Here is a 23,940-nt window from a genome sequence, read left to right as displayed (position 1 = left end):
GGCAACTGAGTAATATTCCACTGCTGATTTGATGGAAACGCGCAGTCACGCGATGGACGGACGCGACAAAAAATAATTAAGATGTTTACGAAGTGACGTCGGGGGTTCTTATCTTATCCTTGTAAATTATTTTGTTAACAGCTTTGTCAATGTACATACAACCATTCGAAGAGGGACAATCATAAAGAATTTGCAATTTACAATTCATTCACTGGTCGCCCGCAACAACAATAATTCTAATGTACAAATCCCAAATTCTGCGTCGGCTCCAAAGCTGTCCCAAGACATATATCAGTTCGAGATGCGCCTATGCTACTACCTCCTACAGTACACCTGCGCCATTTGCCTCCCGGTTGACTGAAGAAGATATCAATCAAGCCAGGACATATTGTTCCAATCTTATCCAGTTAGTTCTGCGAGCCCTGTGAGTTTCTCAATTCCCCATATCTAATTGATGTCTAGAAAGTTTGATTCGCCATCGTATACTCTTCAAACCTTTATTCCTCCCTCAACAAGAGATGCCTACCTTTCAATTCGTGCTCTCAATATCGAATTAGCTCGTATACCAGATATTGTATCAAATCCAACAGTTGGAGCATTGCGCATGCAGTTCTGGCGAGATAATTTGAACCGAACATTTGCGAATACACCTCCGAAAGAACCTGTCGCCATTCTCCTACATCATGCGCTCACGTCTCTTCAATCGCGATATGATGGAATCAGCACAAGTGTGATGAAGGGTTGGTTTATGAAAGTGATCAATACAAGGGAACAATACATGGATAATCGACCTTATACAAATATGGATGCGCTTGAGATGTACGCGGAGAATACATATTCAACATTAATGTACTTGACTTTAGCAGCTTTACCTCTACAATCAATGGCAGCCGATCATGTCGCGAGTCATATCGGTAAAGCGGCTGGAATTGCTGCGGTTTTGAGGGGTTTGCCACTGATAGCATTTCCACCACCACCAAACCATCATAGCAACAATGCAGCTTTTGGTGGCGCTCTGGGTGGCAATGCTGGTGGGCGACAAGGAGCAGTCGTTTTACCATTAGATGTCATGGCCGAAACCGGTGTTAAAGAGGAGGATGTATTGAGGCACGGCGCAGAAGCTCCTGGTTTGAAAGATGCTATTTTCACAGTGGCGACCAGAGCAAATGATCATTTGATTACTGCCAGGGAGATGTTGAAGAACCTCCAAGCGGGTAAAGATGCAGGTCACGAGTTTGAGCATCAAGGTGAGGATGGTCACTACTATGCAGAAGGTGATAACACCCAAGTCAGTGATATAGAGAGAGGATTCGGTGTATTCATGCAGGCAGTCCCTACGAGATTATGGCTGGAAAAGCTGGAACAACTTGATTTTGATGTATTCAGGCCAGAGCTCAGGACAAGAGAATGGAAGTTGCCATACAAGGCATACTGGGCGTATACTAGACGAAATCTTTGATGTAATAGTATTCACAATCAAATTTTTTAGCCAAAAATGCAGGCTAGTCTATCTCGTTACATCAAAGTCTGTGGCATAATGATCACTTATTGAAGTTCCAGCTATTTGAAGATACCACGGATCCAAGTCATATTTTCATTACCATCAAAAACTCCTGCAATGTGGTTCTAAAGCCCAATTTTCGACACTAACCCCCAATCCTGATTTCAACCCTGATTATGTACGTCCATCAAGAACTTCGTCCTCCAATGCGTCAAGAAGCCGTCCCTGCACAGTCATTCCATATCAATGCCCAGTCTTAAGTCATCATCCACGAGGTGATCACATTCGAATTTTCGAATTTTCCATGTCCAACATCACACCATCAATACCTCCACCCTACCCCAATTCTCTCACTCCCCGGCCCATATCTCGCATCCCTTTCTCCGCACCTTCTTCCTGCATACAAAATCCCATTGTTCCTACACTCCGAAGAACAATACCCATTAACATATTTCGGCCGAATATTCCAGCGATTCGGTAAACATTCATTTGGAAGTTCGAACGGCAAGCCCGGTCGTGCTAATTCTCGCGGATCATTGATGCGTGCTAATTGTGCGTAGAGAAGGTAACAGTTGGGTCCTGCGTGGAGAGTGCGGTGGCCGCAAAGGGGCTCTATGCTCCAGTAATTGCACATTTGATTGGTTTTGGTTCAGATGAGAGATCTAACAAGTATGAATCTGGGGGCTTAGGACTGAGAGCTAGATGAATTGTAGATGTTGATCGATTCGAACGGGAAGGGAGGAAGATCAATGATCACACTTGCAATCCAAAAATTGTTCAAAAGAAGACTTCGGGATACGAAGCTACAAGAAGTATACTTATACCGGAAACACAAGCTCTCTCACTATTCTCCTATAACTCAAAACTCCCATCATTGATCAATGTGACACACTTGCTCTTTACAATATGAGTCTTCATTTGCTGTACGCAAAGAATACTCTTCGCTGTAAGGCGGGCCATCATCCCCGGTTATTCAAACGGCGCACTATTCATAGAAAATCCTCCGACAACAAGCAAAAGATGCGAGCAGATAGCTACTCCTCTAATCAGAACTTCACCATCATATAGATTGCGAAGAGGTGATGTTGATGCTTGAGTTTGGCATTTTGCAAACCTCAAACGGCTACACAAAAAGATGAGTTAGTGGGTCCTGCGTCAGCTGTTTGCTGAATCTCTGACTGTGATGAAGATTGTTTCATGCATGGTATTAAGTGAAGAATGAGAAGATTGATACGGGCAAAGAAGATTTTGTGTTACTCTAATCGGAAGAAACAGTTTGCTAAAGAAGGTCACGGGAAGCTAGGATTCTGCTCAACAAATTTCTGAAACAATTTCGTAAATTTTCAATGATTCTAGCTCTAATAAGATTGGGTATAATGAAAAGACAAAATGGCACTTGGAAACTATTGTGGCAAGTTCTTCTTGAGTCTTTCTTCGTATCGTCCAAAATCTGGAATATCGGGGGTTGAAGCAGCTGAGATACTTTGACCATTAGCCTTGCTGTTTAGTTCTGCTGTGATTGCATCAACATCAACATTGAGATAATCTCTCAAAAATTTGCCGACTTCGATATTTTCGTGGTTTCCACGAAGTACATCAGCACCATAGCCATATATGTTGACATCAACAGCAGAGTGGCCGTGAGTTGACCAACCGATCTGTGCTCTGCGGCTGATGATATCGGCAAAAGCATAAGCAGAAAGTGCCGGATTGTCAAGTACGCGATCGATCTCTTCCTCACTCGCGTCCATAACCCCGAGACCTTTCTTAATGAGATCTTCTTTCACGAATCGCCTACTCAAGGGGCGTCCATTGGTAATCGCTTCGGAAGAAGCAACATGAGCCCTTAGAACCCTAGAAAGATACTCTGATGAATGGGAAGCATTTGCCAACACTTCAGGGTACCATAAATATTGAGGGTATGATGGATTAAGTTCTGGATATGAATTAGCAATAGCTCATGGGTATGGTGAGCTGGTATATCTTACGTCTTGCAACAGCTAAGCCTCCAGTCTCGTGGTCACTTGTAGCAACAAGAGCGCCTTCAGTATCGCTCTTGTCCAGGAAATCGACCACACTTTGGAAAGCTCGATCATAGGCAAGTACTTCGTGAACTTGGGCAGCCTAAAAAAAACTAGTCAGTCATACTACTCGTACTGAGACTTGCTATGTCGCCTCCAAGTGATCCATAGTAACTTACTGGGTCGTTTCCATGGCCGGCATGATCGATTCGACTTCCCTCAATCATGAGAAAGAAACCCTTATCACTATCCTTGGTTGCAGCTTCAAGTGCGGTCAAAGCTGTTCTTGCCATTTCATCAAGGGAAGGATAGATATCGTTCATGTTTCGTCGATCAAGCTCGAAAGGGATATCTGTATCAGAAAATAGACCCAAAAGTGGCAGCTGAACCTTCTTTCCAAGCTTCAACTCGTCAAAATCCTCTCTGGTATCAATGTATGTCCACCCGTATTTGTCTTGCGCCAATTTTGTGACATCGCGATCATCAGCTCTGCAACTAGATTCTGATGTGTTGGGCAGGAAGTGACAGCGTCCACCGCCTAACATCAAATCAACAACTCGATGTCCAAGAGGATGTTCCCCAACCTCTTGTAAAGCTATCGAGTCCTCCTGCATTCGGTAATCAACGTGTGAGGCAAAGCAAGCTGGAGTCGCGTCCGTTATATCTGTTGTAACAACCACTGGAGGAGTTAGCACTTCAATGTCTGAATGAACATGGCAGATGTTTACTTACAGCCTGTGGTATAACCAGCTCTCTTCGCAGCTTCGAGTACAGTACCACATGGGGTGTGATCAGGCAACATAGAAATTGCGCCGTTATAGCTTTTTCTTCCACAACTAAATGCAGTAGCTCCCGCCGCACTATCTGTGACAAGACTGCTGCTCGATCTCGTGCGCGACGAACCGATAAAATGTTGATCGAGTTGAAGAATGTCATCGATGGGCAGATCTCCTTGGAATTGTCGGAAGCTTCTCGTCAAACTCAAAGATGCCGGGCCCATTCCATCGCTCACCATGAAAATAAGATTGCGCTTTCCATTTTGCTTTGTCTTCTTTGGAGCTTGATGGCTTTGCGACAATAAAACGCCTAGGATGATGACAGCAGCAGTAGCAACAACAGCCCAGGTAAAGAGCCCAATTTCTCTCCAGAATCCAGGTCTCTTGGATTCGTAGGAATTCTTCCGTCGATTACCAAGAAGCGCATCGTCTTCTGCCGCAGCTCTTTCTTCGGAATTGGAGGAAGAGGGTCTGCCTGACGCGAACAGCGGACTGTTATTATTCGGCGCCATTAGGTGTTGCGCTGAGGTTGTCAAGTTGTATGTATGAATAAGATTCACCTATCGTTGAAAGGTATGAGTTCGCAGACAGATACTTACCACTGGGGTTGGTAACTTAATGATGTCAGCCCGGTTTTGAGACAGCAGAGCTCACTAGGCACGGCAAGCAAGTGTCAGGGCGCTATTTTGTCTGGGCAACCAACAGATCGGTGTACAGGAAGTGTCAGGCAGATCTTCGCAACACGCACACCAATCTTTCAATTCGAGTACAGACATCAATAGTAGAGCTTCCGAGAACTTGATGAGAGAAACGATATCTGCCTACCGATAAGACCTAGCATTTATGGAATTTAGAGAACAGTCAGTTATCACTTGGTATCAAAACTCGTTAATGCAAGGTCGCGTAAGTTATGTGAATAAGTATTTGGGACTGCGACTGATTAATCACTTCTTGATACCAGAGAGCATGATTTTGTTGCCTTTACCTAGTTGTCAAATATCTGAAAAGAGCGATTTCTGCTTGGTCAATATTCATGAATGGATTTGCAGCTGGTAGGTAGAATTTTCAGCGTAAATTTTGAATAAAGGGAAATTGAGATGAAACAAATATCACGATGCGGAGGTCACGACGTCACACATTGGTGAAACCTATACATAGTTCCAAAAGGCTGCTGGGGCTGTATTCAAGACTTTTCTGGTTTGGTATTGAAGATGTGCATCTTCCCGGTTGTCTGATTTGTCGAATGGATTTCATCATGGGATGATACACTCGGCTCACATAGTCGTAGGAAAAGGCGAACATTGTCTTTGCAATATCTTCATAAATTGCTCGAAAACCCCGATTAATTGCCTGCTTCACTAACCGGTGAACAGATCCAAATCGAACCCCATTCACTTTTATGCATTCTGACGCCAACCTCACAATGGACGGGCACTCAGTGTAGTCGAAGCTCATGAATTGGTGGAAGCCCTGAGATTTATACAGCTATTTCCTGCTGCGATTCATTCCAGCCTTCCCAGTCAAACACCAAAGGACCCAGAACTAATCAACCGCTTAACGCTTCTTTTGTTGGGACTCCTTGAGGACCTTCTTGACAATCTTCTGCTCCTCAATCAAGAAAGCTCTGACGATACGATCTCTAACGCAGTTGGCACATCTTGATCCTCCGTAGGCACGTTGAACAGTCTTCTTTGGGCGGGAGATCTGGGAGTATTCGCGGGGTCGGAGGGCTGGGATCTACAGGAAATGAATTAGCATTTCCATAACCAATTTTCTATAATCAAAAGCCCGTCGTAATCAACCATCGCTGCTTTCAAGAGCCTGGAGCCCATATATTGGCCATCGCTAAGTAACAACTGGTGCGATGTAGAAAGATGCTTCGCGCTTGTATTCCAACTTGGCGAGCGAGTTTTCGAGTTTTCGCTTTTTCCTCCTCCCTTGTAATTTAATCGAAAGATATCAACTTACACCTGGCAATTTGATTCCGCAGTCACCGCACTTTGGTGCAGTACCGGCCTTCTTGATGTGGAGATAACGAAGCTCGCCGCCGGGGGTCTTAACAACTCTGACCTTGTTGGATCGAGTGTTGTATCTATTTTAATTAATATTTGGCTCTTCTTCCAACGTTGAATAATTGAAACTCACGGGTTTCGGCGTCTGTAGGTCAATCTGTTGGACGACATGTTGGCGAATTTCTGGTTCGGAGGTCGATTGAGGTCGTTGGCGTTGTCGATTGAATCTTGAGTTTTGTCAAATTGAACAAATTCTTCGTGCGCGATAACTCGCTAGAGCTATCACGCTTATAGTTAGATCATTCACGTGCTAATCCGACAGCCCTTGTACTTTGTGCTTACATCAGCACCTTAAGACTCAGGCAACAAGAATTAAAGATTAATTGAACGGATGCGCTAGCGGGCATTTCCTTAAGCTCTCCGTGTAGCGTTAAAATTTATCTAAACGCGCTCGCGACAACACAATTATCAACTTTATACCCATCAACGACAAAGTGAAGTTCTATTCAGAAGGCGACTTGTTGATGGAATTTGGGACTTTGTACCCAAGACATTAAAAATGTCATCAATTCCACCACCTCCCCCGCCTGGATGGAGCTCTTCTGCGCCTCCATCCATGCCTTTGGGCGCGCCACCTGGTGCTCCTCCTCCTCCAGGTTATCGACCACCGGCGGATCCACATGTTGCGAAGTTTGCACAGAAGAAGAAGGATTGGTTACGAACACAGCGAAATCGATTCGGCGAAAAACGAAAGGGTGGTTTTGTAGAAACTCAGAAAGCTGATATGCCACCAGAGCATCTGCGAAAGATCGTTAAGGACATTGGAGATGTATCACAAAAGAAATTCAGCAGTGATAAACGAAGTTATCTCGGTGCACTCAAATTCATGCCACATGCCGTGATGAAATTGCTGGAGAACATGCCAATGCCTTGGGAGTCTGCGAGGGAGGTTAAGGTGCTGTACCACGTCAACGGTTGTCTGACTTTGGTTAATGAAATACCAAGAGTTATCGAACCAGTGTTTCATGCCCAATGGGCTACGATGTGGATTTGTATGAGAAGAGAAAAGAGTGATAGACGGCATTTCAAGAGAATGAGATTTCCGCCATTCGATGACGAAGAACCACCCCTTTCGTGGTCGGAGAATATCGAAGATGTCGAACCACTGGAACCAATTCAACTGGAACTCGATGAAGGAGAGGATGCTGCTGTCTTAGAATGGTTCTACGAAAATCGACCACTACTTGACACGCCACATGTCAACGGCCCGAGTTATAAGGAGTGGAACCTTACTTTACCTCAAATGGCGACTTTATATCGATTGAGTCGACAATTACTGAGTGATTTGGTCGACAAGAACTACTTTCACATGTTCGAATTGAAGAGCTTTCAAACAGCCAAAGCTTTGAATGTTGCAATTCCTGGTGGTCCACGTTTTGAACCTCTGTACAAAGATGTGGATCCTAACGATGAAGATTTCGGAGAGTTTAATGCAATCGATCGCATCATCTTCCGAGCTCCAATTCGAACAGAGTATCGTGTAGCATTTCCTTACTTATACAATTCACTACCTCGTAGCGTTAAGCTTTCCTGGTTTTCGCACCCGCAAGTGGTATATGTTCGTGCTGAGGATCCAAGTTTACCGGCATTCTATTTCGATCCCGTTATCAACCCAATATCTTCCAGATCTGTTGCCCCCAAAAACATCACCATCAGTCACGAAGACGAAATATTTGGTCCAGGTAGCAATGAAGAGCCAGAAGAAGACGCTTTCAGACTACCAGGCGATGCTGAGCCATTTCTCGCGGACGAGGAGTTATACACTAGCGAAACAGCTTCAGCCATTTCCCTGTGGTGGGCACCTTTCCCGTTCGATCGAAGATCCGGTCGCATGGTTCGGGCACAAGACGTACCTCTAGTTAAGCAGTGGTATCTTGAGCATTGCCCTCAAGGTCAGCCAGTAAAGGTTCGAGTTTCATACCAGAAGCTTCTGAAGACTTATGTCTTGAACGAGCTGCATAAGAGGAAGCCAAAAGCACAAAGTAAACAAAGCTTGATGAAATCGTTGAAGCAAACGAAATTCTTCCAGCAAACAACAATTGATTGGGTTGAAGCTGGACTTCAAGTCTGCAGGCAGGGTTTCAATATGTTGAATCTTCTCATTCATCGCAAGAACCTTACATACTTACATCTTGATTATAATTTCAATTTGAAGCCTGTCAAGACACTGACAACAAAGGAGAGAAAGAAGTCTCGATTCGGAAATGCGTTCCATCTGATGCGTGAGATTCTGAAAATGACAAAGTTGATTGTTGACGCACAAGTTCAGTATCGTCTTGGCAATATCGACGCTTTTCAACTTGCAGATGGTATTTTATACGCTTTCAATCACGTCGGTCAGCTGACTGGAATGTACCGCTATAAGTATAAGCTGATGCATCAAATTCGTTCGTGTAAAGATTTGAAGCATTTAATCTATTATCGATTCAACTCTGGGCCAGTAGGCAAAGGACCTGGTTGCGGCTTCTGGGCACCTGCTTGGAGAGTTTGGCTCTTTTTCATGCGTGGTATAATTCCATTACTTGAAAGATGGCTTGGAAACCTCCTTTCTAGGCAATTTGAAGGACGTCACAGTAAAGGTGTTGCAAAGACAGTTACAAAACAACGTGTAGAGTCGCACTTTGATCTTGAATTGCGAGCATCGGTTATGGCCGATCTTCTTGATATGATGCCGGAGGGTATTAAGCAAAACAAGGTTCAGACTGTACTTCAACATCTTTCAGAGGCATGGAGATGCTGGAAGAGTAATATTCCTTGGAAGGTTCCGGGTTTACCAGCACCTATCGAGAATATCATTCTTCGTTATGTGAAGAGTAAGGCGGATTGGTGGATTTCCGTCGCTCACTACAATCGTGAGCGTATTCGCCGGGGAGCAACTGTCGATAAAACAGTTGCAAAGAAGAACCTTGGTCGTCTCACGAGACTTTGGCTCAAGGCCGAACAAGAGAGACAACACAATTATATGAAGGACGGCCCATACGTCTCTTCTGAAGAAGCTGTCGCCATCTATACAACCACTGTTCATTGGCTGGAGTCACGAAAATTCTCGCCCATTCCATTCCCCAGTGTTTCATACAAGCACGACACCAAAATCCTTATCCTTGCGTTGGAACGACTTCGTGAAGCATACTCTGTCAAGGGACGACTAAACCAGAGCCAGCGTGAGGAATTGGCCTTGATTGAGCAAGCTTATGATAGTCCTGGAACTACTTTGGAGAGAATCAAGCGCTTCCTACTAACACAGAGAGCTTTTAAGGAAGTCGGAATTGATATGAACGACAATTATAGCACGATTAACCCTGTGTATGATATCGAACCCGTGGAGAAGATCAGTGATGCCTATCTAGACCAATACCTCTGGTATCAAGCCGATCAACGCCATCTTTTCCCAGCCTGGATCAAGCCTTCCGATTCCGAAGTCCCACCCTTGTTAACCTACAAATGGGCTCAAGGTATCAACAACCTCGACAAAGTTTGGGAGACTGCAGATGGAGAGTGCAACGTCATGATCGAAACACAACTATCTAAGGTGTATGAGAAGATCGATCTGACTCTTCTTAATCGTCTACTTCGACTCATTATGGATCACAATCTGGCTGATTACATATCATCTAAAAATAACGTTCAACTGACCTACAAAGACATGAATCACGTGAACAGCTACGGAATGATCAGAGGTCTTCAATTCTCGGCTTTCGTTTTCCAGTACTATGGACTTGTTCTCGATCTCTTATTACTTGGTCTACAGCGCGCTAGTGAAATTGCCGGTCCACCAGCAGGTCCTAACGACTTCCTTCAATTCCGCGACCGCGAGACGGAAACGAGACATCCCATTCGTCTATATACTAGATATATTGATCGCATTTGGGTATTCTTCCGCTTCTCGGCTGATGAATCACGCGATCTCATCCAGCGTTTCCTTACAGAGCAACCGGATCCTAATTTCGAAAATGTAATCGGCTACAAGAACAAGAAATGTTGGCCAAGAGATTCTAGAATGCGTCTTATGAGACACGATGTCAACCTGGGACGTGCTGTCTTTTGGGACTTGAAGAACCGCTTACCAAGATCTGTTACTACAATCGAATGGGATGATACTTTTTCAAGTGTATACAGCCGAGATAACCCTAATTTACTTTTCTCTATGTGCGGTTTCGAAGTTCGAATTCTCCCTAAGATTCGTAACCAAAATGACGAATTCCCGGTCAAGGACAGCGTCTGGTCCTTGGTCGATAATACCAGCAAGGAGAGAACGGCGCATGCATTCTTGCAGGTAACCGAGGAGGACATTGCCAAATTCAACAATCGCATTCGTCAAATTCTGATGTCCTCAGGTTCGACTACATTCACGAAGATCGCTAATAAGTGGAACACTACTTTGATCGCCCTCTTCACATACTATCGTGAAGCAGCTGTATCCACGGTCAACTTGCTAGATACCATTGTGAAATGTGAAACGAAGATTCAGACCAGAGTTAAGATCGGTCTTAATTCTAAGATGCCTTCTCGTTTCCCTCCTGCGGTTTTCTACACCCCTAAGGAACTTGGCGGTCTCGGTATGATATCTGGATCACATATCCTCATTCCTACAAGTGATAAAAGATGGTCCAAGCAAACCGATGTTGGTGTTACGCATTATCGTGCAGGCATGACTCATGACGAAGACACTCTTATTCCTAATATTTTCAGATACATCATACCATGGGAAGCAGAATTCATTGACTCTCAGCGTGTGTGGACTGAATACTCTCAGAAACGTCAAGAGGCAAATCAACAAAACCGAAGATTGACACTGGAGGATCTTGAAGATAGTTGGGATCGTGGATTACCTCGTATTAACACTCTTTTCCAAAAGGATAGGAGCACTTTGAGTTTCGACAAAGGATTCCGCGCGCGTACCGAGTTCAAGACATACCAACTTATGAAGAGTAATCCATTCTGGTGGACTAGTCAACGTCATGATGGTAAATTGTGGAACCTTAACGCCTATCGTACCGACGTTATTCAAGCGCTTGGTGGTGTCGAAACCATTCTTGAACACACACTCTTTAAGGCGACAGCATTTCCATCCTGGGAGGGCCTATTTTGGGAAAAAGCGTGTCTTGCTTGGGATACGAGAGTCTTACGATACGACGGTAGCGACGTCGTCGTTCAGGACGTTAAGGAAGGGGATCTACTTCTCGGTCCGGACGGCGAACCCCGTCGAGCCTTCAATATCGTCAGTGGCAAAGACAGGCTTTACCGAATCAAGGTCGGTTCACGTAAAGAAGACCTCGTTGTCACGGGAAACCATATTCTAATCCTCCACCGGGAGAAAGGAGAAGAAGAGATCGAGGATGGCAACGACGAGGGAGAAAATACACTGACTCTCCAGAATTTCCAAATTACCGCATCCCGAGACGTTTCCTCCACCGAACGCTACGACACAGTTCTAATGACAGCAACCCAGTTCGCAGAATTGGACGAAAATGAGAGATCTAAGCACAGGCTCTTTCGTTCTCCTGGGTTCGAGTTGCCCGAGCAAGATGTCCCGGTCAACCCCTACTTTCTTGGTCTCTGGTTAGGAGATGGCAGCCGTAGCTCGACCACAATCTTCAGTAATCACGAGCACGAAGTCAGGGAGTTTCTCGTTTCTCATGCTGCGGAGTTAGACCTTCACCTTGTTTGGCACGGAAGCCTCTCATATCCGACTGTTGCCAGTACTCGCATTGCTAACAGACCCTTGCCAAAAGCCAATATCGACGTCGTCGATGTGCAGAAGCTTGTCGATGGCATGGATAACTTAACTTCATCGCCTATTCCTTCATCACCACCCGTTATTCCAGCTGACTCGATTCCAACTGAAGCTCTGCCACAGCTTAGATCCGATAGAGGCATTATGGAAATGGCTGGCCCGTCTATAGTCCCCGAAGAACCTGTAGATGTCAATGATATGTCCGAAGATGAGGAAGATGAGCTCGATATGGAACTTATCGAGACAATTAGCGACGACGAGGATGATATCACTGAGTACCAAGCCGAAAATGACGAAGAACCCAGCGACCGAACTGGGAATATTAATCTCTCGGATGACTCTGTCTCTCAACGACGAATCCATCGCTTACAAAGTGGACGTCGAGCATACGGTGACTTGCAGCCTGAAGAGCAAGACCAGCTCCTGAGTCAGATAATCGACACGGTCGATTCTCCAGCCGGTTCGTTCGATCCTTCGGTCGGTCGTAAAACAGGTGTTAATACCCTTCTACGTGCCCTCCAACAGCTTGGTGTGTCTTGTAAAACTACTGGACCCGAGGCTCACAAGAAGCACATCCCGTCGATTTACATGAAGAACACGCGCGAAGTTCGTCTCGCTGTTCTTGCTGGTCTGATTGATTCTGACGGCTGGTACGTATATCCCGAAAATATGCTTGGGTTCGCACAGAGGCATAAGACTCTCTTTTGGGACGTTGTTGCCCTGGCAAGATCATTGGGTCTCAGCGTCTGGACCACGAAATGTATGAAGTGGGATCCGAGCCATTCACGAAAAACTCCTGAACTCGTAGCCCAGATATCTGGCAACGTGAAAGAAGTGCCCTGTTTACTCCTACGCAAGAAGGGATCTGAGCGTTATATTCCGCAAACGCACAGCTTCAAGATCAAAGACATCTCCCTTGAATCCGAGGCAACGAAGTGGGCTGGGTTCCGAGTCGATAAAGACCAGCTGTATCTCCGTCACGATTACCTTGTACTCCATAATAGCGGGTTTGAAGAGTCAGTAGAACCTTTTTACCCTGAAATACATACCAAAATTGGCTAACTTTTGATTTTTAGGTCTATGAAGTTCAAAAAGTTGACTAACGCTCAAAGATCGGGTCTCAACCAGATTCCTAATCGACGATTTACTCTTTGGTGGTCACCTGTAAGTTATATTATTCCAATCCCTATCTTGCCTGAGAGGGTATTTGATTGTCAAGCTCAATTTGAGACATTGAGAAGTATTCTCAAGCATAATTTGTTTTACAACATTCTATTCAATTTAGAATATTGAAAATATTCTCAAGCAAAGTTTGCTTTAAAATATTCTATCCAATTTGAAATAACGAAAAGCCTTCTGAGGCAAAATTTACTTTATAATGTCCTATTCATTTGAAGTCGTGAACACAAGCTGACATCTAGTTAAAATTCAGACTATCAACAGAGCCAACGTTTACGTTGGTTTCCAAGTCCAATTAGATCTTACTGGTATTTTCTTGCACGGAAAAATTCCAACTTTGAAGATTTCTCTCATCCAAATCTTCCGCGCCCATCTTTGGCAGAAGTAAGTTTAACATGTCCACTAGTTTTTCCTTCATCACTAACCTCATCTTATAGAATACATGAGAGTGTAGTCATGGATCTGGCACAAGTGTTTGATCAAGAATTGGAGCAGCTTGGCATCGAGACCGTACAGAAGGAGACTATTCATCCCAGAAAGTCTTACAAGATGAACAGCTCTTGTGCTGATATTCTGTTGTTCGCGAGCCACAAATGGAACGTCACTCGCCCATCCATTCTCTTTGACACAAAAGACGTAATTGAAGCTACCACAACGAACAAGTTCTGGGTAGATGTTCAACTTCGTTACGGAGATTATGATTCTCACGACATTGAACGATACGTCCGCGCGAAATACCTTGATTATACAACCGATAGTATGAGTATTTATCCTTCGGCCACTGGTCTAATGATTGGTATCGATCTTGCTTACAATCTCTACTCGGCATATGGACAATACTTCCCCGGTCTCAAGCAATTGGTACAGCAAGCTATGGCCAAAATCATGAAGGCAAACCCAGCTCTGTACGTCTTGCGCGAACGTATTAGGAAGGGTCTTCAATTGTATGCGTCCGAAAGTAACCAAGAGTTTTTGAATTCTCAAAATTACTCTGAACTTTTCAGCAACCAAATTCAGCTCTTCATTGACGACACAAATGTTTACCGTGTTACTATCCACAAGACTTTTGAAGGTAACTTGACAACCAAACCAATCAACGGAGCAATTTTCATCTTCAATCCTCGTACTGGACAACTCTTCTTGAAGATCATTCATACAAGTGTCTGGGCAGGTCAGAAACGTCTGGGACAATTAGCTAAGTGGAAGACTGCTGAAGAAGTTGCCGCTCTCATTCGATCATTGCCTATCGAAGAGCAACCGAAACAGCTCATCGTTACGAGAAAGGGTCTTCTTGATCCACTTGAAGTACATTTGCTTGACTTCCCTAATATATCAATCCGTGCCTCTGAGCTGCAATTACCCTTCCAGGCCGCCATGAAGGTCGAGAAGCTCGGTGATATGATTCTTCGTGCCACTGAACCTCAGATGGTTCTCTTCAATCTTTACGACGAATGGCTAAAGTCAATTTCATCGTACACTGCATTCTCTCGTTTGATCCTTATCTTGCGTGCTTTGCACGTAAATCAGGATAAGACAAAGTTACTCCTTCGACCCGACAAGACTGTGATCACTCAAGAGCATCATATTTGGCCCACGTTATCGGATGAAGATTGGATCAAGGTTGAAACCCAACTGCGTGATCTCATCTTGAATGATTACGGCAAGAAAAACAATGTCAACACTTCCAGTCTTACCAGTAGTGAAGTACGTGATATTATTTTGGGTATGGAAATCAGTGCTCCATCAATGCAACGCCAGCAAGCGGCCGAAATTGAAAAGCAACAACAAGAACAACAGCAGCTTACAGCTGTCACGACCAAGACTCAAAACGTTCACGGAGAGGATATTATTGTCACCACTACCTCGCAATTCGAACAACAAACCTTTGCATCGAAGACTGAATGGAGAACTAGAGCGATTGCAACTTCGAACTTGAGGACACGATCTAACAACATCTATATCTCTTCGGATGACGTCAAAGAGGATGATCACTACACTTATATCATGCCAAAGAACATCTTGAAGCGCTTCATCACAATTGCGGATTTGCGAGTTCAAGTGGCTGGATATCTGTATGGTTCATCTCCCCCAGATAATGACCAAGTAAAGGAAATCCGCTGTATCGTAATGGTACCTCAAATTGGTAGTACACGTGATGTACAATTGCCTCAGCAGTTACCACAACACGAGTATCTAGACCAAATGGAACCTCTCGGAATTATTCACACCGTTTCTGGTAACGAACCACCATATATGACAGCCATGGATGTCACCCAACATGCACGTCTCATGAATGCGCATAAATCATGGGACAAAAAGACGGTTACTATGACTGTTTCATTCACTCCCGGAAGTGTCTCACTAGCATCATGGGCGCTCACGCCTCATGGTTATAAATGGGGTGCGGAGAATAAAGATCTCGGTAGCGACCAGCCACAAGGGTTCAGCACGAACATGGGTGAGAAATGTCAACTTCTGCTTAGTGACAAGATCCGCGGATACTTCTTGGTACCCGAGACCAATTCATGGAACTACAGTTTTATGGGAAGTGCTTTTGGAAGCTTGGAGAAGAAGCCAATACACGTGAAGGTCGATACACCTACGCCTTTCTACAACGACCTACACAGACCATTGCATTTCCAGAACTTTGCTGAATTGGAGGATATTTGGGTTGACAATGAGGACAAGCTTGCTTAGATTAATGATATAGGGGAGGGGGTTGAAAAAAGGAGAAGCAGAACAATATGGGAAGGAAGATTGGAACTGGAAGGATGAATTAATCAGCGTGCATCTGTATCAAATTGGGCTGGGCAATGGGCGTTTGATGCGAACACGCATTGTAACAATGTATTTTTTTGTAGATGAATAATATGGTAGCAAAATGAAATGAATTTGATCATGCCACGATGATGTGTTAATTTTGAACTTTCAAACCCTCTATGAATGTTTCAGTTGTGGCATCCTATTGTTTCATTTTTCTTCGAGTGCTCAAATCATTTTGAATGTTCAAATTGCTTTCAATACTCGAAATGCTTTGATGAATGTGGGTATTATTATTTTGATTGTTCAAAATTCTTTGGATGTAGAGTCAATTCGCTTTGAGGATTTTAAATTGTTCTCGAGATTCGAATTACTTTGAATGCTTAAATTGCTTTTATTGCTCAAAATGCCTTGGATGTATAATATGCTTTGAGTATTCAAATTGTTCCCAATGTTCGACTTTTTTTGATTGCTTAGAGCCCTTCGGATTGTTTTTTTAATTTATTGTTAAAGGTTTACAGAGTGACAGTATGTTGACAAATGCTGGTCAAAGTTGTATTACAGATTTGACGAATTTACCATACAAATTTTAAATTTTGTTGACCTACATTTTGTAGCTTTTTGTAGCTCAACATCAGCATTCAACAAATCACTTTTTTTCAATTTTATTATCAATATAAATTGTTGAGCTACATTCGCGTTCGGTAAACAAGCGGCTTATTTAGGCTACATTTGTTATCAATATCGTTAAAAAAAATCGATCCGAACGGGCTTTTAGATTGTCTTTAGTATTCGAATTAATATCAATATTCAGATTGTTTTCAATGTTCGTTTGAATTATTTTGATTATTTAAATTGCTTTGGATGTTTAAATTGCTTGAATTGTTCAAATTGTATTCAACATTCAGATTGTCATGGAATTCCAAATAATCTCAAGATTCAACACTGGATGAATATCCTATCTTCATCTGAGTACCTAGTAGGCCATTGAACCCCCACGGCCTTTTAGCTTGCAACTCGGATGATACAGCTGGACTCCATATCTTTCTTGTTCCATGTATGCGTCACAAATACGAAACCCACCCTTCACTCTTTGTGTGTACCCTCTGCCAGCTCGCCCATCTAGTGTCTACAGCCTGTTCACTTCCATACCGCCATCTCTAGAAACCGGAGTCTAGTCGACTGTCTACGGTTACACAACGCTCTCGTTCGATGTTCGCCTCCTTGCTGCTGCGCCTTACATATCACATGTATGATCGACAGTGGGTACGAATCACCGCTACATCATCAATGCATTCGCTGCCAGTGAAGTGGGTATTTATAGAACGGAGCATCAAACGAGCCAGATGCAAAACTTGAAATGGATGCATGGCCAGATTCGAATGTGGAAAGATCATACCAATAGGTAGATGAGTAAGGGCTTACCTATCACAATGTGTCGATCCACCCAAATCTTGGTTCGGGGGTCTGTCGCTGGATTAGGAACGTAAGGCTTGAGCCGACCGACCATTGTGACATTGTCACTTTTTTCCTTGGGCGGGACCTGCAGGAAAATCTGTACAATTACGCCAGCCAGTGATGAGTGATGGTCGTATCTGACCTTGTAGACTGTAGGACACACATTTTACATCTGCCGTATGCACGCCAATTAATTACCATTCCAACGTTTTTATCGGTACCTACTGGTATGTTTTCTTTTTTCGGGCAGTGGCAAGCAAGGTTGCGATACTACAGTACTGACCTTGGATACTCGTCGGTTCACTGGACTGGATTCAATCAAGTACCGTGGGATATATGCCTACTGTACCAGCCTACCTACCAGTCAGTACCTGAGCCTAGCACGCCGAGACACCTGCCCAGCACATACATACTGTTCATGTCATGCTGGCCACTCTAGATGTGTACAATGGACACACAGGAAGATTGTGAAAGGAGAAGGAGATACAGAGATTAGGTTTGAAGGACATAGAGATGATTCAAATGATTCGATGCAATTTGAATCAATATATGTAGGCACCTAGGTACGTATACTCAGTATAGACATAAGAGTCAAGAGTGGCTCCTTCGCTTTTCTCCGAAAGTGTAAATCAATACCGGTACCTAGGCAATAATAAGTCGAGTATTTTATTGAAATCAGAATTAAACTTCTCTTCCTTCCTTCATTCATTCATTCATTCATTCATTCAATAATTCTTCATCTCTCTTCTCCTCCTCCTCCTCCTCCTCCTCTTCTTCTTCTTTCGCTTTCCATCGACGTGTAATTCCATTATCAATATATCCAGTCGGCATGCATTCCCCCTTTGGTTTCGCTCCCTTTGATCCAATTGATCCATACCTTCAATTGATCAATCGGTATAGCATGCCCACGTACTGCGACTATACTGGAAGCATACGGACAAAATGGTGTCAGGAGAAGCAACAATCGACACAGCAAACCTTGTCACCATGGAAATCCGTACAGCTCTTCAATTACATATTCCCTCTTCGAGAAAACCAATACTCAGCTTGGTCCATATTAGTCTTTTCCCCTTGCTCCGATCATTTATGCTTACCTAGGGTTTTGAGCAAAGAAGTCGAAATCATGTCATTTGAATTATATTGCTTTTGGGAATGGGTTACAGACCCTGGTTGTCAACATCAATGCCTTAAAGAAAGAAAGCAAAAAAAAAAAAAAAGTGTAGGTGCGACAATCAAAAAAGCATGAACGGGCAATGTCGCGAATAACTCCATCAATGTCACCAATTGGAAAGCTAAGCAGGGCTTTCACGTCTCCATTCATGGCTCGATTTGAATGCCCCCTTGGACAAATACACAATCGAGTCTTTTTTCCTTCGGCATCTAGGGGACGGGGACATGGCTATGATCTCTTTCTTCTATTACACATTGAATGTCACTACCGGCAGACAGACCAAACCAAAAGAAAACACCTACACTGCCTAGGTAGGTACGTTACATACAAAGCCTCAAATACGAAGAAGTTAAGTATAGAAATCTGCAAGGTGGATCTGGATCATCATTGGGATCTTTGAAGAACCTTCTGACATTGTTCTTCAGCCTTCTTCACTGGGGTTAAGGTTGAGGAACAGGGTCACTGTCGATAAGGCCAGCCAGCCCAAGCCGGCTCATCCGTCATTCCACTCCAAGAATCAATTTATTATCCTATTTGCTGAAATGGTGGTCTTTACGACTTCAAATCTCCGTTAGCTGCTACCCATATGCCCTCATCTCGCGCGTCATTTCAGTTTCTTATTGCTTTTCAATGGGAATCATCCGATGAATGGATCAATTAGAAAATCTCCCACGACTTAAGTAAGTGCGTACAAGGGGTGGGAAAAAAGGGGAATTCCCAGCAGTCACTCTCGGAGATTTTATATTTATAACCCTTGAATTTGATATGGATGGGAGAGGAATAGCGTGGAGGTTAAATGGCTAAATGGTTAAATGGGACCTTCAAGCATCGACGGGAATCTACAATTGGGAATTGAGACTTGGGAACCACTCTCGAGCCAGCGTGTGTTAGCTACCTAGATAGGTATCTTCGTTGCCTACCTACTCAAGGGTTATTGATCAGTCCCTATGCGCCCCTCCCACACCATTCGGCCAAAAGTCCTATTGCGCCTGACTATTCTTGCATGTCTCCTCGAGTAAGGTTAAGAAGCCAATTTGACAAATCAACGCATTATTTTGCCATTTAATTCATCTCCGTTCTTCAATCGTCATGATCCTATCACATCCTGCCTCGATACTATTTTTAATCCCATAATCCCTGAGCATTAAAACAAATTTTGTTATTATTCATGCTTCAAACCCAGAAAGAGGTCGCAGCGCCGGTGGAACATGGCCTTACTTCTCCACACTTCAATAGGGACGAGGGGTTTTTTTTAACTTGGCTCGGGAAGTAAAGTTCATCCAGGAGTTAAGATGGTTGGGTGAAGTGGGCCTAAATCCCTGTTGCCGGTTTCTTATTCTCGCCACAATCCATTTCTTGTTTCAAAAGCTTCTATACTTCTTCCAGAGCTCTAATGCCCTGAGCAGTGAGAACCCAACATTCTTCCCATGGCTGTCCACCTCCACTCTGCCTAACTTTCGATACCAAATCTTCTTGGCGGGTCTACTCATCACCCCCTTCCTTGTATCTCAACATTGTCAAGCCTTCTTTGGATAACCATGCTTTGAGCGTTACAAGCATTCGCTCGGGATCTTCTCACCTTGGAACCCTAATTGGGACGCCAGGCATAATCGAATTCCCATCTCCCCGGCAGAGAACGTTGCTAAAGTTCTGCCAACATGCATCATTTGCATTGCGCAACACGGAAGCTGTCTCGTTCGATGCGAATCGCTGGAACGCTTTGGTCATTTTAATTACTGCTACTGCCCTACGCCATTGATGTCTATGCAAGCTTTACTTAAAAGATCAGACGATAGATAAATGCAGATGCACCCCCTCTCTCTTTAACATTTCTCCTTCCTTTTACCATTTCATCAACGGCTCTAATCTGCAGTGGTTCATTCATACAACAAGTTGCCGAAAAAGTTTGGAAACATTTTGGTCGTTGGTAAATCGCATATTACCAAGGTATGCATTATTCGGCTCTCACCTATATAACGGCATTATATAGATAAGTTTTCGAAACGCGCACAGTCGCATCTGCTTTGTAAACAACGGTCAACAAAACCACAACAAGCGTTCTGGAAACCTAACGCGCTGCGGCAATACTTCAACACCTTTTAGAATTACCCCCAGCGACCTGCGAGAGCAGTTCGCTGTGGAGGAATCCATGTATGTCTGGCTATTCACGCCACAATCCAGGGCACGATCCTTATATCGATTATGCTGCTCAATCCGAAGAACATCCAGAGCGCGTTTACGGGTCGCATCACCCAGAGCTCCAGCAAGTTGGTGCGCAAAGTCTCGAATCCCTTCAACTGGGAGGGCATCATCAACAGCAACAGCAACAACATCACCACCACCACCAAGTATTGCTAGATTCACACGGCATGGCCCACCACCAGTCTCCTCAATATGGAGGTGGGCAACACATCGGGTATATGGGTGCGCAAATACAACAACCATCTAGTGTAGGAAAAAGGCCAAGAACTCATGACGACTTGGAAATTGGGATGGGAAGGGTGTCAGAAGGTCAAATGCATGGGCAGATGCAAGGCATGTCTTCACAAATGGCTCAACAAACGATGGGTGGTTATGGTGGTGGCCCTCAGGCTTTTCACAGTCATGCATTGCCTAATCAAGGACCTCGAGGTACGAAGATTCCTCGTCTTGGCGAAGGTCCGGATTCAAGTATGATGTCGCAAGGTGCACCTAGTGTAGTTGGCACTGCCGGAATGCCGATGCCTGCAGAAAGACCGCGAGGTCCAAAGTTAAAGTTCACTCCCGAGGATGATCAGTTACTAGTAGATTTGAAAGAGAATAAGGCTTTGACTTGGAAGCAGATTGCGGAGTTTTTCCCAGGGCGCTCTTCAGGGACATTACAGGTCCGCTACTGCACAAAATTGAAGGCTAAGACAACTCAATGGACTGACGAGACGGTAAGATATTTGAACCTTGTATTTTGAGAATCAATAATTGATTAAACTTTTAGGTTCAAAAACTTCGAACAGCGGTCCATGATTACGAACAAGAAAAATGGCGCATTGTGGCACAGAAAGTTGGGACCGGGTTTACATCTACGGCTTGCAAAGATAAATGGACTGAACTGGTGAGTTTCCTAGAATCAAGATGCCCAACAGTCCAGACTGCAGTCCAACAATCGGAGGTTTTGAATGTCTGAATCCAAATAAACTATTCCAATAGTTTGAGATGCCAGATCTATTTTGAAGATCGTATTGCTTTTAAACATTGGGAAAGTCTGATTGTTGGACTGCAATCCAGACTACTTGAAACCCTGCCCAAAAGCAATGTCAAAAGCAAAAGTCATTGGTCCATTGGTCACCTAAGTTGGGTGGCATCATCAATGCGCTTGTCACAACCTAATATTCCTTTTCTTTTCAGCTTCCGTAACACAAACACACAAAAGGCTAACCATTTCTTCTCACAACTTAGATGCACCCCGATGATTCCGAATTACAATCACCAGAACCTGAAAATCTACCCGAAGATTCAGAATATTAACTTCACGCGGACCAATTTTTGTCAAGTTTCTTTTGCATCTCACCTACCCATAAGCACAGACATTGCATACACAATACTCCCTCAGCCAGCACAGCCGACTAGACTACCGACGCGACTCAGATTTCGCATTATATTTTCATTTGTTGCACTACACACATTTACACATACCCAGCATACAACATTTCCTATTTGAAAATCCGAAAGCAAGAAGTTCACAAACTAATACCGGATAAAAGCGGCTGGATCGCTTTTTGTCTCATTCATCTATCTATTCATTGCTTATTTCTGGACTTTAATGGTCAACTACATTCCCATTTCCTTATATTTCGTTTCAGTCAGGAAGAATAAAAGAGAGAAAGGAGGAGCACATATATACATGGAAACTTTCGAGATTCGAATACACAAAAAAATACCATTCATGATGAGAAATGGAAGGGGCGAGAGGAAGTTGTAATTGTACAATTGGTGGGTTGGGGTTACATAGGGTAGATGGCTGATGGAGTGAGAGGGGTGAGAGGGGTGAGACGAGGGAGACGAGGGGGGTATATCTTCTGGATGACTGCTTATCATGTTGGACATGGTCTTTTTTTTTTATAAAAATTTCATATACCCCTTATTTTGATGTGATGATGGATGATGGGCCAAGGCAGGGTTTTGGATGGAATAATGGATTTTTTTTGGAATATACATTTTAGTAGCGAGTTTTATTTTTCGTGTTATTTTTTTCTTGTTTTTGTTTTTGATTTCTGTGATGGTGAGGATTATGATGATGATAATGATGATGATAATGATGATGGTGATGATGATGGTAAAGAGGGGTGAAGATTCAAGAGTATGTTTGAGAATGAATGGATAAGCGGGGTTGTGTGAGGAAATGACACATGATGTAAGGGGGGCGTATACGAGTAGATGAGAGGGGTGTGATAGATGTACTAGGTAGGTATGTATGTGTGTTTGCGATATAGTGAATTGAAGATTTGAACTTGTTTTGAATACCTAGAGAGAGATAGAAGGAAGGGCTGGCTTATGTTATGGATCCATGGTGGTGATTCAGGGTTTCTGGGTCTGGGTCTTTTGTTGTATTCGATTTTATTCTATTGTATTGTATTCTAGGTATTCGATTCTCATCTGATCTGATCTCTTTTATCTTTTTCTGGGGGGGTTATATTGTATTGTATTGTATTGTATTATATTAAATTAAATTATCGAAGGTTATTTGGATGACTTGACTTGACTTGACTTTTTGGCGGGTGTTACTAGTGTTGCTAGTGTTGCCTGAGGAGGGAGTTTGAGGGGGGAGAGGAGCTGGTGAGCGAGCGAAGGTATTAGATAGTATAATATATATCGTATTGTATCGTATCGTATCGTATCGTATCGTAGCATATCGTAAATAACCTATTCGCGATTTTGAAGAGAGAGAGAGAGAGAGAGGGGGGGGAAATGGAAAATGGAAAACTATCTAGGTAGAGTAGTAATCATAATCATAATCATAATCATAATTAATCGTCTTTGATGAATTGAGTTGAGTTGAATTGAGTTGAATTGATTTGATTTGATTTGATTTGATTTGATTCGATTTAAGTACCTAGGAGCCTAGGTACTATATATATAATCTTATCTAGTATTTATCGCGGGATGTAAGTTGTTTGTTTATATGATTGATTGATTGATTGATTAATTGATTGATTGATTATTTCTACATATTTATTTATTTATTTAGATAACTCTTTAGAATTTAAAAAATCAAAGGAGGAGGATGAGAAATTC

The 23,940-nt window shown here is 43.4% G+C and overlaps 6 protein-coding genes across 6 annotated transcripts; 3 read left to right on the top strand and 3 right to left on the bottom strand.

Moving 5' to 3' along the window:
* The first annotated feature begins 156 nt into the window (after positions 1–156).
* On the top strand, positions 157–1,506 carry EAE98_004735 (uncharacterized protein). Its single transcript, XM_038952355.1, has 2 exons — positions 157–406; positions 463–1,506. The coding sequence occupies exons 1-2, from the start codon at positions 240–242 to the stop codon at positions 1,457–1,459; spliced, it is 1,164 nt and encodes a 387-aa protein (XP_038811005.1). The 5' UTR covers positions 157–239; the 3' UTR covers positions 1,460–1,506.
* Positions 1,507–2,904: 1,398 nt separating this feature from the next.
* EAE98_004734 (uncharacterized protein) lies at positions 2,905–4,810 on the bottom strand (the record flags this gene model as incomplete). The annotated part of the gene is made up of 4 exons (XM_038952354.1): positions 2,905–3,437; positions 3,490–3,625; positions 3,702–4,201; positions 4,255–4,810. The coding sequence occupies 4 exons, from the start codon at positions 4,808–4,810 to the stop codon at positions 2,905–2,907; spliced, it is 1,725 nt and encodes a 574-aa protein (XP_038811004.1).
* A 1,042-nt stretch (positions 4,811–5,852) lies between these two features.
* On the bottom strand, positions 5,853–6,481 carry EAE98_004733 (uncharacterized protein; the record flags this gene model as incomplete). The annotated part of the gene is made up of 3 exons (XM_038952353.1): positions 5,853–6,035; positions 6,267–6,390; positions 6,444–6,481. 3 exons carry the CDS (start codon positions 6,479–6,481, stop codon positions 5,853–5,855), a joined length of 345 nt encoding a protein of 114 aa, XP_038811003.1.
* Positions 6,482–6,869: 388 nt separating this feature from the next.
* EAE98_004732 (uncharacterized protein) lies at positions 6,870–15,980 on the top strand (the record flags this gene model as incomplete). The annotated part of the gene is made up of 4 exons (XM_038952352.1): positions 6,870–13,120; positions 13,181–13,268; positions 13,537–13,667; positions 13,721–15,980. The coding sequence occupies 4 exons, from the start codon at positions 6,870–6,872 to the stop codon at positions 15,978–15,980; spliced, it is 8,730 nt and encodes a 2,909-aa protein (XP_038811002.1).
* A 2,238-nt stretch (positions 15,981–18,218) lies between these two features.
* Positions 18,219–18,557, bottom strand: EAE98_004731 (uncharacterized protein; the record flags this gene model as incomplete). Its single annotated transcript, XM_038952351.1, has 2 exons — positions 18,219–18,378; positions 18,517–18,557. The coding sequence occupies 2 exons, from the start codon at positions 18,555–18,557 to the stop codon at positions 18,219–18,221; spliced, it is 201 nt and encodes a 66-aa protein (XP_038811001.1).
* A 1,370-nt stretch (positions 18,558–19,927) lies between these two features.
* Positions 19,928–22,700, top strand: EAE98_004730 (uncharacterized protein). Its single transcript, XM_038952350.1, has 3 exons — positions 19,928–21,590; positions 21,644–21,760; positions 22,105–22,700. The coding sequence occupies exons 1-3, from the start codon at positions 20,826–20,828 to the stop codon at positions 22,171–22,173; spliced, it is 951 nt and encodes a 316-aa protein (XP_038811000.1). The 5' UTR covers positions 19,928–20,825; the 3' UTR covers positions 22,174–22,700.
* Positions 22,701–23,940: the final 1,240 nt, after the last annotated feature.

The sequence above is a fragment of the Botrytis deweyae genome (assembly GCF_014898535.1).
Source record: "Botrytis deweyae strain B1 chromosome Unknown BDEW_009, whole genome shotgun sequence".
In the NCBI taxonomy this organism is placed as follows: domain Eukaryota; kingdom Fungi; phylum Ascomycota; class Leotiomycetes; order Helotiales; family Sclerotiniaceae; genus Botrytis; species Botrytis deweyae.
Note: the sequence above shows the minus strand (reverse complement) of the source record. Positions and strands in the feature narration are given on the sequence as shown.